General features: G+C 45.3%; 1 protein-coding gene across 1 annotated transcript in view; it reads right to left on the bottom strand.

The window, feature by feature from the left end:
* Window positions 1-347: 347 nt before the first annotated feature.
* T265_02581 (hypothetical protein) overlaps window positions 348-15,764 on the bottom strand; it is a gene marked incomplete at both ends in the record, with an annotated part of 25,801 nt that continues 10,384 nt past the window's right edge. The window contains 9 exons of the mRNA XM_009166860.1: window positions 348-632; window positions 678-865; window positions 10,703-10,741; window positions 10,792-10,872; window positions 11,271-11,357; window positions 12,556-12,642; window positions 12,901-12,990; window positions 14,763-14,802; window positions 14,900-14,970. Of these exons, the coding sequence (XP_009165124.1) occupies window positions 348-632; window positions 678-865; window positions 10,703-10,741; window positions 10,792-10,872; window positions 11,271-11,357; window positions 12,556-12,642; window positions 12,901-12,990; window positions 14,763-14,802; window positions 14,900-14,970 (968 nt within the window). The remainder of the gene's footprint in view (window positions 633-677; window positions 866-10,702; window positions 10,742-10,791; window positions 10,873-11,270; window positions 11,358-12,555; window positions 12,643-12,900; window positions 12,991-14,762; window positions 14,803-14,899; window positions 14,971-15,764) is intronic.

Here is a 15,764-nt window from a genome sequence, read left to right as displayed (position 1 = left end):
TCTTGCGCTACTCAATACTCTAGAGCTACTGAAACTTGTCAAAGCTAGTAAACGGATTTGCTACGTCCCTTCAGTGTAGTGCTGATGGAAAGTGAAATGATAACCGAGCCCGCACAATGGCATGAGCGGAGTTAAGTTGCATACCCCAAAAGAAACGGTAAGCTTTCATTGCTTCTCCCTGTCGGTAATTGATAGCCACATGGTCCACTTGAATCCTTGACTGTCTTCCGGTAAGTGGCCTCCAAGTGAGCGTGTTGGAAGTTTGCACCGGCCAGGAACAGACGGTGATCTGCACACAACTGAAGCAATCGCTCCCCATTATCCATTCGCTGAGCATCGATTATAAATCAGCCACCTAACTGTGCTTCCTCCGGACTCCGTCGTCCACCTCCGGCATTCATATCACCCGCCAAGATTATTCTATCCGTTTTTCTTGCTGGCTGGATCAGTCGTGACAGATATTGACAAAACCCGTCCTCCTTAGTCTCAGAACTGCAGTGTTGGGGCGTATGCTGATGTGAAAAATAAACGCAATTTACCGCATCGATTTGCATTGATCTTAAACGAGTTAGACAACTCACAGCGCAAAGAAGACTGTTTACTGGGATCCAGTCCAGTGAGGCACTTTCAGCCTTGTGGCTGAATGCAAGTCCCACATTTTAGGTACCACAAGTCACTGAGCCAGGATCACAGAATACCTGAGGCGGTAAAATGTGGAACATCTGAGCTCGTCCTAACCGGCTTGAGGTGCACAAAGTGGGGTATGCGTGTTTTGGAAACACAACAAACATCAACAGAGAGGGAAAGCAGGGCTTCAGCGAGAGATGACTATGGCTAATTTGATATAGTGTACGGCTATCAGAGGCTGCGACGTGAGGTATTGTTTTGGTTTATTTTTCTGGGCAAAGGTTTAGATACAGAACAATGGCTGAGACTGACAGACAGACAGGTTGGCAACGGCACTGCATCATTCACTGGGTGGGACGGGGATGTGGAGGGGGGTGCAGTGAGCTGAGCTGGAAGGGTGGATTATAATTCTCAGTGATAATACTCAAGCCGAACGGAGTTTAGTCGAAGCATTCCACCTTGGGCACTTGACTCAGAAGCCTGACTCACAAGGATGGGAAGATGTACGCTTTGTTTCGAGACATTGCCCTTGGTGTCTGACTCGAACGTCTGAACCGGGAGGCAATGATTACTAGGGCTCTTTTGAGGACCCTTCCAGAAGCCATGATCTGACCCACTCGGCTGAACGGGGCCGGCCTGGCCTGAGGACATAGGGAGTAAAGCGTTCTGTCTCCTTGCAAATGCGGCTGCTTTTTGAGCAGCATCAGACTGGTTTTACCAGTATTTCGACCCCATTGAATAACGCGCGGGCGGTCTGATATGCTATTACTAGTGCATGTTAGCTCCCTCAATAATGCACTTATTTACATTGATGCTCGGGGCTTGACCACATTGTTCCCAAACTGCATATGCCCGTACACAAAAGTTTGAATGCTCAAGGAAAAATGGGTAGCCTTACGTGGATCCCAAAGACCACTCTAGTCGCCACAACAAACCAGTGTCGTAAAATGTGGCCAGTCTAACACTTAGGGGTTTTGGAAAGTAAACGCTAGCTCCAATGTCTAAAAGGCAAACCCTTTCGTGGGTAAGTCGTCTAGCTAGATGCTGGTGGCTACGTCAACATGTGAAAAAATTACAATCGCGAAACATCTAGGGTTACAACGAAGATGGTTACCAACAAGTCAACTGCGACCAAAGTGTATTGTTCAGATGAAGTACAGACGAGATCGTACAGTAAAAAGCGAAACGTCAGAACCGATCGGATAGTGCCTCATAAATACACTGGGTATAGTTTGGATGTCAGATCTCTTGTGGTCGATGAAAATCATAATAAGAAAATTTCAGTGGTAAAAACGATAGATTAGAGAACAAGAGTCATTTGAGATCGGGTTCATACGATGTTAAACCTATTCATCAGTAAAGGTAGAAGAGCAAAAATACAATAGTCCATTTTCCGAGACCCTACGAAGTGGCTGAGGTAGACACCATGACTGTAATGCATTCCAATAAATCGGGAGGTATACACAAGTACCGAATGCCAGCAAAGATCGGTGTAAAAACATTTAAAAGCTTTAGAAAGTTCTAAGTTTGTGATCAATGATCCAGATACCTGAAAGAAAGAAAACAGTGGGATCAGAGGCAGCACAAAAATGTTCTACTCTGCAGAGGAAGTTAAGATACTAAATAAAACAATTTGTCTGCTACCGAATTTATAACTACATGAGCAGAATGTACAGCAGGTCTGGTGCATTTAATTTCGTGTGCAATGTGTTTCATTTGACCGTTCACCGCCAAAACGCTTGGCTTCTTAGGTCTGATTTCAGCGCTCCTTTAGGTATGGAGAAAACACAGGTCCATCACCTAATCTGTCGAAATGTTGGTAGCTCAGGTGTGTTTATTGGTTGTCGATCTGTTCACCGAGCTTGGCAATTAGCTTGCAAACCTTTCGGCACCATGAGTGCGCATTGATGATGTCTTCTGGGTTGGTGACGACAGTTAATTAATTGCTAAGCTCGGCGAACGGATCAACAACCAGTACCACTCTATCAGTCAACCGGGGAACTTTCCCATTACTGCTCTGCTTGCAACAGCGGTGTTACAACAGAGGCCAACATACAAGAGGTGTACAGAGGGGTGGGCAGTTATGGGAGCACAGAGAAGTGTCAGTCTATTCAAGCGCCGCGGACCATCGCGCTGTATCAATGATAGTGGACGGGAAGCTCGAAACACAGTAAACAGCAATTTGAAAAATCAACTATTTGGACGGCCATGACACTACTTTTTAACTCTTAGCAGAAAATTATACCAGCGAAGGTTACTACTTTCCTAGATTCCAGCTAAGTATTAAGTACTAACCTGAGTAAATGCTTTGCTGCCGAGGTCTCAAGCCTCATTCGACGACGGCGTTCCAACCTGAAACAAGCAGAAATGAGGATATGTACTGGGACTCATATTCTAAAGGAGGCTTAATAGGTCTTAATCTGATGCATACAATCCAACACCCACAATAATAATGGTGCTATTAACAGATAAGGTAGCACTCGTGGCTGTGTACGAAAATGCGTTCGGCCCAAGGACGCACACACCAAGCTTCAAATGTTGGAACCACTGCCCCCCTCCCCACTTGGGTTGAACTTCAATATGCGAAGTGAGACCCGTGGAGCAGAGGTGCACTCAAGTGGTGGCACCGTGGAGTCAAGGCTAACTGAGCATCGATTATAAATCAGCCACCTAACTGTGCTTCCTCCGGACTCCGTCGTCCACCTCCGGCATTCATATCACCCGCCAAGATTATTCTATCCGTTTTTCTTGCTGGCTGGATCAGTCGTGACAGATATTGACAAAACCCGTCCTCCTTAGTCTCAGAACTGCAGTGTTGGGGCGTATGCTGATGTGAAAAATAAACGCAATTTACCGCATCGATTTGCATTGATCTTAAACGAGTTAGACAACTCACAGCGCAAAGAAGACTGTTTACTGGGATCCAGTCCAGTGAGGCACTTTCAGCCTTGTGGCTGAATGCAAGTCCCACATTTTAGGTACCACAAGTCACTGAGCCAGGATCACAGAATACCTGAGGCGGTAAAATGTGGAACATCTGAGCTCGTCCTAACCGGCTTGAGGTGCACAAAGTGGGGTATGCGTGTTTTGGAAACACAACAAACATCAACAGAGAGGGAAAGCAGGGCTTCAGCGAGAGATGACTATGGCTAATTTGATATAGTGTACGGCTATCAGAGGCTGCGACGTGAGGTATTGTTTTGGTTTATTTTTCTGGGCAAAGGTTTAGATACAGAACAATGGCTGAGACTGACAGACAGACAGGTTGGCAACGGCACTGCATCATTCACTGGGTGGGACGGGGATGTGGAGGGGGGTGCAGTGAGCTGAGCTGGAAGGGTGGATTATAATTCTCAGTGATAATACTCAAGCCGAACGGAGTTTAGTCGAAGCATTCCACCTTGGGCACTTGACTCAGAAGCCTGACTCACAAGGATGGGAAGATGTACGCTTTGTTTCGAGACATTGCCCTTGGTGTCTGACTCGAACGTCTGAACCGGGAGGCAATGATTACTAGGGCTCTTTTGAGGACCCTTCCAGAAGCCATGATCTGACCCACTCGGCTGAACGGGGCCGGCCTGGCCTGAGGACATAGGGAGTAAAGCGTTCTGTCTCCTTGCAAATGCGGCTGCTTTTTGAGCAGCATCAGACTGGTTTTACCAGTATTTCGACCCCATTGAATAACGCGCGGGCGGTCTGATATGCTATTACTAGTGCATGTTAGCTCCCTCAATAATGCACTTATTTACATTGATGCTCGGGGCTTGACCACATTGTTCCCAAACTGCATATGCCCGTACACAAAAGTTTGAATGCTCAAGGAAAAATGGGTAGCCTTACGTGGATCCCAAAGACCACTCTAGTCGCCACAACAAACCAGTGTCGTAAAATGTGGCCAGTCTAACACTTAGGGGTTTTGGAAAGTAAACGCTAGCTCCAATGTCTAAAAGGCAAACCCTTTCGTGGGTAAGTCGTCTAGCTAGATGCTGGTGGCTACGTCAACATGTGAAAAAATTACAATCGCGAAACATCTAGGGTTACAACGAAGATGGTTACCAACAAGTCAACTGCGACCAAAGTGTATTGTTCAGATGAAGTACAGACGAGATCGTACAGTAAAAAGCGAAACGTCAGAACCGATCGGATAGTGCCTCATAAATACACTGGGTATAGTTTGGATGTCAGATCTCTTGTGGTCGATGAAAATCATAATAAGAAAATTTCAGTGGTAAAAACGATAGATTAGAGAACAAGAGTCATTTGAGATCGGGTTCATACGATGTTAAACCTATTCATCAGTAAAGGTAGAAGAGCAAAAATACAATAGTCCATTTTCCGAGACCCTACGAAGTGGCTGAGGTAGACACCATGACTGTAATGCATTCCAATAAATCGGGAGGTATACACAAGTACCGAATGCCAGCAAAGATCGGTGTAAAAACATTTAAAAGCTTTAGAAAGTTCTAAGTTTGTGATCAATGATCCAGATACCTGAAAGAAAGAAAACAGTGGGATCAGAGGCAGCACAAAAATGTTCTACTCTGCAGAGGAAGTTAAGATACTAAATAAAACAATTTGTCTGCTACCGAATTTATAACTACATGAGCAGAATGTACAGCAGGTCTGGTGCATTTAATTTCGTGTGCAATGTGTTTCATTTGACCGTTCACCGCCAAAACGCTTGGCTTCTTAGGTCTGATTTCAGCGCTCCTTTAGGTATGGAGAAAACACAGGTCCATCACCTAATCTGTCGAAATGTTGGTAGCTCAGGTGTGTTTATTGGTTGTCGATCTGTTCACCGAGCTTGGCAATTAGCTTGCAAACCTTTCGGCACCATGAGTGCGCATTGATGATGTCTTCTGGGTTGGTGACGACAGTTAATTAATTGCTAAGCTCGGCGAACGGATCAACAACCAGTACCACTCTATCAGTCAACCGGGGAACTTTCCCATTACTGCTCTGCTTGCAACAGCGGTGTTACAACAGAGGCCAACATACAAGAGGTGTACAGAGGGGTGGGCAGTTATGGGAGCACAGAGAAGTGTCAGTCTATTCAAGCGCCGCGGACCATCGCGCTGTATCAATGATAGTGGACGGGAAGCTCGAAACACAGTAAACAGCAATTTGAAAAATCAACTATTTGGACGGCCATGACACTACTTTTTAACCCTTAGCAGAAAATTATACCAGCGAAGGTTACTACTTTCCTAGATTCCAGCTAAGTATTAAGTACTAACCTGAGTAAATGCTTTGCTGCCGAGGTCTCAAGCCTCATTCGACGACGGCGTTCCAACCTGAAACAAGCAGAAATGAGGATATGTACTGGGACTCATATTCTAAAGGAGGCTTAATAGGTCTTAATCTGATGCATACAATCCAACACCCACAATAATAATGGTGCTATTAACAGATAAGGTAGCACTCGTGGCTGTGTACGAAAATGCGTTCGGCCCAAGGACGCACACACCAAGCTTCAAATGTTGGAACCACTGCCCCCCTCCCCACTTGGGTTGAACTTCAATATGCGAAGTGAGACCCGTGGAGCAGAGGTGCACTCAAGTGGTGGCACCGTGGAGTCAAGGCTAATTTTCTGCAGTCCTCCGAAAGGAGACTTCCCTAGGAAAACAGTTACATGTACCGAAATTTGGTTCAGCAGTAATGTTAATCCGTCTACAGCAAACAACCCTAGCGTCCCGAATGGTATCTCGATCGTAAACTCCTTGCTATGAGAGAACTAAAGGTGATAGATTTAAGGAGAGAGATCTGTATTTCGTACGTTCATCCGCTGAAGGACGGCACAGAACCCGTGTGTTTGCACTGAATGACAAATCAGATATTCGCCTCGGTGACAATTTGTAGCATGACCCGGGAAATTATCTCTATATTATACGGAATCGTCAAATTACGGGAAACTGTGAACCCGTATGTTTAGTTTCCTTGCGAGGAAGACTGGACAAGCGTAGCAGGCCATGTTCTCCGAAGTACCGATGTACTTAAATGAACTGAAGACTCTGAATCAGCAGCTTCGGAGTTGTGGGAAATTCTGGCTCTGTGGGGACACATCAAGCTGCTTGTCGCGTGTTTCATGAGAACTGTTGCTCTAGATATATGCCGAATACGGTATCAAGTTTTACTTTCGGCCATCAGTCGATTAGGATCCAAGCAACAATAATGTGAGAATGATAAAAATAGTGGAGAGGTCGGTGGGACAGGCTTCACATCCAAAGAGAACTTTCAACCATGTGCACGTGATTCATTTCTGTACTGAAGATCTCGTAGACAATACGCGGTATCAATCATGCCATCATCATCATCAAGGACAGCAACATCAGTGTTGCCACTGATGCTTCAATGCTGTACAATCAATCATAACTCTCGTTCAAACACGATCAAAGTTTTTGCTCCTTACCACTGAAACTGCCCTCCCCCCGAGAAACGACTCCTATCCAGTCCGACAAGGGACTAGCCAATGTATCTTATGCGTTCTGAGTAAAATCGGTCAATTGGCGCCCACAACCCCGTTGTCTGTCACTAAATAGCTCAGCAAATACTGGTAGTAGTAGCAGTAGTATACACCAACATACAGGCAGGCAACAGAGATCAATAAGGTGCATCAATGCGGGAACTATAGGGGATTTTCGACAGTGAAGCGAGTATCGACATAACCAGTTTTAACAACAGTGACGACAATCGGTGAGATGGGGTACTATTCTTAACCTAAATGTGACTACATCGCGCTTAGCAATTCAAAGCTTAGAGGCCATTCGAAGTTGACGGATGGTATAAAAACTAGGCGATGGGTCAATGCAAAAGGGTGTTTTCATTTTGAAACGGATCAATGCTGCGGCAACCATAAGGGAGACAGCTGAAGTTGGGAGAAAAGTAAGACTATCCGCAGTAAAGAGACCGCTGGTGGATTTCGAAAGCCAAAGAGATCGAGAAGTCTTCCGCTGCAGGCAAGAGCCGCGTCCTGTTTAAACTGATTCGACCAACCGGTCAAAAGAAACCAGGTTTCAGTGAAACAATATTTGGAAAGGCTCGACATCATGTCACTTCCTCAATCGTCGTCTTGAGCGATAGGCTGAACACTGCAAACAGCAGTTCAGCTGGTCTCCTTCAACATAACCACCAGAAGGATCAAGCGGGTCCTAATGGAACATTGACACGGGCCCACCATCAGCAACCACATCGTCATCGACAGCATGACATCAGTGTTCAACACTGATTTTCACTGCTGCACAACCATCATTTATTTGAAAGCCTTATTGTAAAGAAAAGAGTAAAGGTGGACAGGGAAGGGACTTAGTGCTAGCTTAACACAATCATTCCGAGGTGCCTACACCTCCAGACATTCACTCAGCCAATCTGGACAGAAACTGACAACAAGAATGCCACTGACATCGGTTGGCAGCCATATCTTGTAATGTCTCCAACCACGCACAGTGAGGATCACGCGGTCCCCATCCTGGAAGGCGAGTAGCACCGACAGCACCCAAGCGTTTCGTGATCTCCTTCATACTCCTCTGCAAAGTCAAGGGTTGGCCACCTCTCTGATTACGCCACTCCGAATTGGGCATGGATAACAATACTCTCTTCGGCGAACGATGACTCGGCATACGTAACACATGTCCCAACCAACGCAGCTTCTGGTGCTGGACACATTCTTCAATGGAAGTACCCGTTACACAACCGAAAACGCGCTTTCTAACTGCCTCGTTACGGATTCGCCGACACCAACTCACACGAGGTATGGTTCTGAGACAACGATCGTCGAACACCTGAAGACGTCTCAGTTCCGCTGCTCGAATAGGCCAAGTCTCACAGCCATACAACAAAACAAACCGTATTGTAGCTTGATAAACACGTCCCTTCAGCAACCGCAATCCAGCGAGATATCAATCCTCAAGTAAAACAAGGCACCCAATCCAGATGGTCTGCACTCCACACACTTCAAAGGTGACGAGGTCCTGGCAGTCTGATAACCATACTGCAGATTTCGAACGAAAACAGATTGTCAACCGAATGGAGTCCCTTGACCGTCAGCCCATATTTCAAAAAAGGCGCAAGAACGGTACACGAAAACTATCGTGGTATCCGCCTGGTATCTGTTGCATCTAAACTGCTATCTGGAATTATTTTGTGAGGTTAATGGACTATCGGGGAGACAGATTTAAGAGAACCAAGCTGGACTTCGCCCTGTTCGAGGATGTATCGACCATATCTTTACTTTTAGATGTTCTTGAACACCGCCACTCCTTCATACGTCTCACGGTGACAGATTTTCTTGATCTGAAAGCTGATATTGACTCTGTCGACGGTCAGAAACTGTGGCAGTACCTGGTGGTCAAAGATATCCCTTCCAAATTTATACCCCTTAGGACTCTGTATGCGAACTCCTGACATACAACCATGATGATGATGGTGAACTCCTGTGGGCACGTACGAGTTTACGCTAAGCTTTCGCTTGAGTTCAGCACGTCCAATGGTGTAAGACAAGGCTGTCCTCTCTCTAGACTTTCCTGTTCAACTTTGTTAATGATGTGCTGCTTGCTATTTCTCCGTCTGACCCTGAAATCTCGGAACTCGGATGCTCCCTGGATGTTCGCTCATAGGTATTGAGTATGCAGACGATACTGCTCTCCTTGGTTCAAACTCCTCACAAATTCAAACGATTTTAAGTAACCTAAATAACTCTGTCGTACAGTTTAACATGCACTTCGCACCTGCAAAGTGTCAAGTGCTGCTACAAGAAAGAGGTTAAATCAAGCCCAGACCTCATGATTGCAGACGAGCCAGTGGACACGATAGATAAACTTTTATGTCTGGACAATTGTACAGGTGAGCTGGCCGGAGATGTGACTAATCCTTGAATCGGAAAGGCCAAGGCAGCTTTTGCCAACCTCCGACACCTATGGTGCCGACGTGACGTCAGTTTGTCTGTCAAGGACAGACAGAGTTTACACTGTGGCGGTTCGATCCATATTATTTTACTTATCAGAAACGTGGTCTTTACGTGCAGAGATCACTACTTGAACACCGACGTCTCTGAAACATGTGGCCCGGTCTGATGAGTACATCGGGATTAGTAATGGTGAAGTACGCTAGATGGTACTAGGAAGAATGGACTCGCGGGCGATAGATGAATTATTCACGCTTCATAGATTACACTGGTTAGGGCATGTACTCCGCATGGCAGAAGACTGTCTGCCTCACAGAGCTCGTTTCGCCTAGACCCATGATGAGTGGAGGCGACCGAGGGGTGAACAGTGTATGACTTGGCAACGAAGTATGAAAACATTAACCAGTAAACTGAAACAGGTCGACAAATGCCGCCTCCCTGGATGGGGACCCTGGAACTTAAATCATTAATGGTCAATGACACTGGCAGAAACGGTCCAATCGCGTAGTCGATGGCGCTCGTGCATCAAAGCTATCGCCTTCAATCCGTCGCTACCAAATTTCCGAACTAACTGAACATGCCATCACCTCCAATGCTTTCCTATATGTTCCACACTCTTCCGTTTTCCGGTGATCAAAACTGTAGCAGCTGGAACCAATGTACCAATGGTACATGATTTATAGCTGATAGAGTTGAACAATAAACGGCAGAAAAAAATATGCGCAAATAAGAGAATATGAACCACTGGATTAGAGATGGGTTACAAGTATAAACGTTTCCAAGGCAATATGTGACAGCTGTCCATGATTTCAATCAACACGAGGTTAATTTCTGCGGAGGAACAATCCTTGCTGGTGAACCTTGATTAGCGTTAATTATGCGGAGTTACTAGCACCTTTTTAGAAGAAAACGTAACAGTTGTAAGAAAGCAAACTGTAGAGAAATATAAACAATATCGCCGGCCCGCGATTCAATCAATCACATACTGGCTCCTTGGATATTAGGAGGTTTGTGGTGCCTACTCCAGAGAGAATGAAAGAGTAATACTCACGAACAACTAACTTTTCTGAGCGCTATCATCTCCTTATTGCAACTGCTTTAAAGAGACGGAATTTGCTGGCATTTTAGAGGCGCCATAGAGTGATTCAAAGAGCCATATCCACACAGGTAACTTACAGTAAAGTCCTCGCAAGAGGCTGACAGCATTGTACGTGTCTGTGGAGGAGATTCAAGCAGTGATTTCCGCTTGGTTTGAGGAAAGGCACAGGCCGCGGTGACAGTATGCGGAGTTCTTCGATTTTGAGGTCCGTGGGACGGTGATGCGTCTTCCATGGAGATAAAATAATCTGTACATAATAAATCAGGTTAAATCATATGGATCAGCTCACGATCAGACTGCTGTAAGAGCACTAAATGGGATAAGTTGACCAGCAGAGCAACGAACTACAACCAAACCGACTAGTGTCAAAAGTTCTTCGTAAACATAACACCATTATGCAGATCACGTTTTAGTTCCACACACATACACTGTTACTAAACAATAATATATACGATTTACGTGTTGATGGATACAACTTGTCCATCGGTGCCGTACTTGGGTCAATGAAATGAGCGAACTGCATGCATGCTACCAAAGCGTCTTTGCTCACACTTGGGTCACCGTTAGTCAGGGATGCATCGTGCGATAGCGAAGAAACTAAGTCGACAGTAGTCAACTAAACAAGAAATATGCAAAAATACCTACCTGGGTGGGCAGTGATTTGATGTTTCTTGAGTGAATGCTTCTGAGTGTAGCTTTTGTCACATATGGAGCAAGAATGGGCTTTAACGCCTGGAATGGGAGACAAAAAGAGCAGGGTCACGCAAGCGTGCAGTTGAGCAAATCAGATCCCAGTTTTGGCGAATTACACATCACGGTTTATCCAAGAGACATCAGTGATCACATATAACAACCAACAATGAGACTTCCGCGATTTGACTACTGACCAACTTGCCAGTTGTGCAAAGGTGTGGGGCATATTCGCGCACGGATTTGGGATAGATAGGTCTGTGTGGGTGCGCCTTCCGATGAAAGTAAGCGGTGGACTGCGGTAAACATGGTCGCCTAACGATCGGAAAAATACCTTAAGTGGTAGGCACGCACGAGTATATGTAGGGTAAGCAATTGGACTGAGGGGAAGTTCTTTGAAATAAATTAACGTGGCTGTACGGCAGTGAGACACTGATGTTGCTACCACTGATGATGATTAGTACGCGCACCACTTTGGCGGCTGTGTTATCCCAGCACGTCATACATACCAGAGTAGCCATTACCAGAAACCCAGCAAGAATTGGATAGTCACGGGTTTATTCACGACGCGCTCTCAGTTTTGAACCACAAACCATACACCGAAGGTACGTTGGTTACAGCCAATGCAGTCCCAACTATCGAGGATAGGAGGAATGAAGGCGAGATAGCCAGGCAATAACCCAACCACGTCGTTGACGTTGGATCGAGCTGCTGCTCTCACATAGGGTAAACCGGGATGATTACGCATCCAATTTGATGCGAGAATACCATTGTTCGTGCGATTAGCCGTTTTGCGGTATTATTAGCGGACAATGTATCTCATCCAAGGGTCCTCGTCGGTGCTAACAGCCAACAAAACAACTTCCTTGTCCGTACCACTAAAATCTGCCTACAAATCGTACAGTGAACATCCAGGGGTCGCTTTCGTTTTACTCATGACCGGACAAAAAGGATTCTTTGAAGTGAACTGCAGTTTGTAATAAGGGTTACGTGGAATAACAAGCGCAACCGACAAATTCAGTAGTTCATCTACATGGGGGAGGTATTCCTCCCGAAACCCATTCGACGTACCTCAAACTCTTTGACCTGATGTCCCCATGAGACCTACAAAATAACTTGGAGCTACCTACGTTGAATCACTGAAAATCCTTCAGAGTTTGGGTAATAGTTTCAAAAGTAAGCGGCGATTTCAGAATACTTCCAACGGAAAACAAAGCCTATGTACAACGAAGTAACTCACCTTCGTGGACAGTTGCGATATGCATTCGCAAGTAGGATAGGGTGGAGAATTTTTTCAAACATATTGTGCACTGTGGGTTTTTGTTGCCTATGTGAAGATAAAAGCATAAAGAGAATGTTCACCGGGCTGCAACCACCGATCTTCCAAATACGAATATCTAAATCATGCCAAAATTGCAAACGCCGGCTGGAGTGAATACAGTGAAGACTGACTGTCAGACGACTAAATGGCTAACGGACACCCATTTTCGTAATCAAAGGATGCGCAACTGAAGCTCCAATGTAAACTTGGACAAGATATAATCGTGAATAACAATTGAGGGTTATTAAAATCAGTCATACTTACCGAGATGCATAGATTCATTGTGAACTCGTAGACTTGCCTGCCCAGGAAAACACTTTTTACAGATCTCGCAAGAGGCGGATTGTCCTGGTCCTGACAAGTTAGAAAAGCTCTTGAGAACCACTGTACAAAGTCAATAATTTTATCCAGATATATTACCAGAATAAGAAAATCTAAGACAATCCCCTAACTTTTGCAAGCAACGGTTCTATGAGAATAGTGTCATCAAAAGGGCTTAGCAGGCAGCCCACAGCGATCGGCAAGGTATTGACGCCCAACCCGTAGGAGCAATACGTGACTGGATACAAGAATTCTCGGTCTTCTGTTCAAAAAGCCAAGACATGCATTGAAAAACGAACCAATAAGCAATACTGGTCAATCGCATGTCATAATTGCAATCAACGGGTTAGGGGTACCGATCTGTCCTGCCCTACAGATGTAAGCTTAGGCGGCTTGGAAACCTAAGTAATCTCCAAACGTCCCCGTGGTCTGCAATAAAATGTTTTGAAATTGAAGTACCCGGGGTAACATGAACTCTACTTGGCGCTTCGAAACTGGTTGACGGTTGACCAATACTCATTTGGGTATGAAAGGGCACCGGTTGTCCACTGAAAAAGGATGGATATATCACCGAATCCCTCAGTTATGGAAAAAAAGGGATGGGAACGCCGTATTCGTACACAAATCCGGGAACCCGAGGCCGAACAAGGACTCAAAGAAGAAATCAATAGAACAGCAAGCTACTAAAAATAGGAGGCACGCCACAAACCAACAGAGAATCCGACCACGACGCAATACAGATCAAGAACGGGCCAATCAGAATCCAGGTTACAGCGCAAAGGCTGCTCTTTGTAGACTATATAAACGCAGGCACGAAGAGAAGAACTACCCAACCAAGAGCGCACTGAAGGTGTCTCCTCGAATGGTGACGAAACGTTTGCAAATCGATTGCCAAGCTCGGCGGACAGATCAACAGCCACCCGATCAATTACCAACCAATACACCCGAGCTACCAACATTCCAACACATTACCAACAAACTCGGAAATGCTCATTTGAGTGCAGGCACACAAAGCAACTACTCGGGAAATGACACAAGCCAACTCGAGGCTGACCATGAATCGTAGAAATCGCTACTAACGCGGTCGACGAAAACTAAGACCGGCCAGGAGCACTGGTCAACCGACACACCAAACCCAGACATTCGTAAGCTCATATCAACTAGCTATGGGAACCTTTTTGTAGGTGGTCGGCATGCAACCCGAAGAAAACCGCAGGGGTGAAATAGTACAAACTGTTTAAATCGGAAATGAATACGAAACACGAGCACCCTAGTGAGTAGCTCGTGTCACGGAGTATACCAAACCACGGAACCTCAATTAGGGACTGATTCCATCCAAAAAATATATTCGCTTCAGGGTAACGTGTCCGTAGATCTTCTCGGGAAACTGGTACGGTTGCGCCACCCAAGTGCTAAGCTTGCGTGACTGAATGGGTGCTGTCTCGCTGGGTCACCGCAGACGACATCAATGCGAGAACACTGGTGCGTAAATGCTGTGCAAATAATGCCAATTTACTTAAATAACGCCGTACAATGAGAAATGCAAAACTGGAGAACGAAAAGGGGGGTCTATCACAAACATATCCAGACACCCAATCAGTACTAGTATTAATTATCAACCAAACACTTGGAAGGGAACTTCCAGGTACGTTCCGTTGACACGCCAAAATCGATGTGCAAAGACGCCACAGGGAATGAGTGAAGATGTGAGCAAATCAAGCCTGATCAGTTTTCAAACAGTGTGAAATTTGCAAGTCTGCTACAAAATACCCCGTAAAAATTACGACGAAAAAGGTTACACTCACTGGCGGAACTTTCTGACAGAGATTGGAGTTCTATCGAGCTCTGTAAAAAACACAAATCCAGATTGATATTAGTCAATACAATTCATTCTTAAAAGCATTTACTATATAGCTCTAACGTTATCGCTCAGTACACCTACCGATGGAATGTCATTATCATTTCGGGAAGATGTGTCGAGTGAGAACGGAAATTCGAAAGCGTCAGCCACTTCTGAAAGGAAATAAAGTTAGTGAGATGTGGAAATAAATTGATCATAGTGCGCCTGATCACATGCCCATACGGAATTCATGAACTTGAAGTTCGACTTCTCGTCCAGGAAACTCACCTGAAACCCAGCTAGGTCTCTCGTCTATGGTATTCTCCAACTGAATGTGCTATACAACAGCTAACTCATGTTTCAGTTGGTACAACAATCGAGACATAGGAGTGTAGTTTCATGCAAGAAACTACTCAACAACCTTGAGTAGCTTCTTCTAGGTAAATATACTGCGATATCTCGAATATCATACCAAATGAACATGAAGGAGCTTTTGTTCAGTACAATCAGTTGATGAATATCATGAACGACAAATTCAGCTGGGTTTCAGGTGAGTCTCTCGTGGAAAACAAATTGTTATGCAAATGTGTTTGCAAACTTGCTGCAATTTGGGTTCAGAGAGAACATAAGGTTGACTAAAACTCGGAGTTCGCGCCTACCTGATGAACCCCAAGAAAGACGAAAGCGGTCGTGGGTTATCGGAGTTGCTAATAACCTTGGCAGCGGATTTCTTCATGATAATCATCATCATCATCATCGTAGTGCTAGCTTACACAATCATTCCGAGGTGCCTACACCTCCAGACATTCACTCAGCCAATCTGGACAGAAACTGACAACAAGAATGCCACTGGAACCGGTTGGCAGCCATATCTTGTAATGTCTCCAACCACGCACAGTGAGGATCACGCGGTCCCCATCCTGGAAGGCGAGTAGCACCGACAGCACCCAAGCGTTTCGTGATCTCC

This window comes from Opisthorchis viverrini, assembly GCF_000715545.1.
Source record: "Opisthorchis viverrini unplaced genomic scaffold opera_v5_31, whole genome shotgun sequence".
Classification (NCBI taxonomy): domain Eukaryota; kingdom Metazoa; phylum Platyhelminthes; class Trematoda; order Opisthorchiida; family Opisthorchiidae; genus Opisthorchis; species Opisthorchis viverrini.
This window is presented reverse-complemented; position numbering and strand designations above follow the sequence as displayed.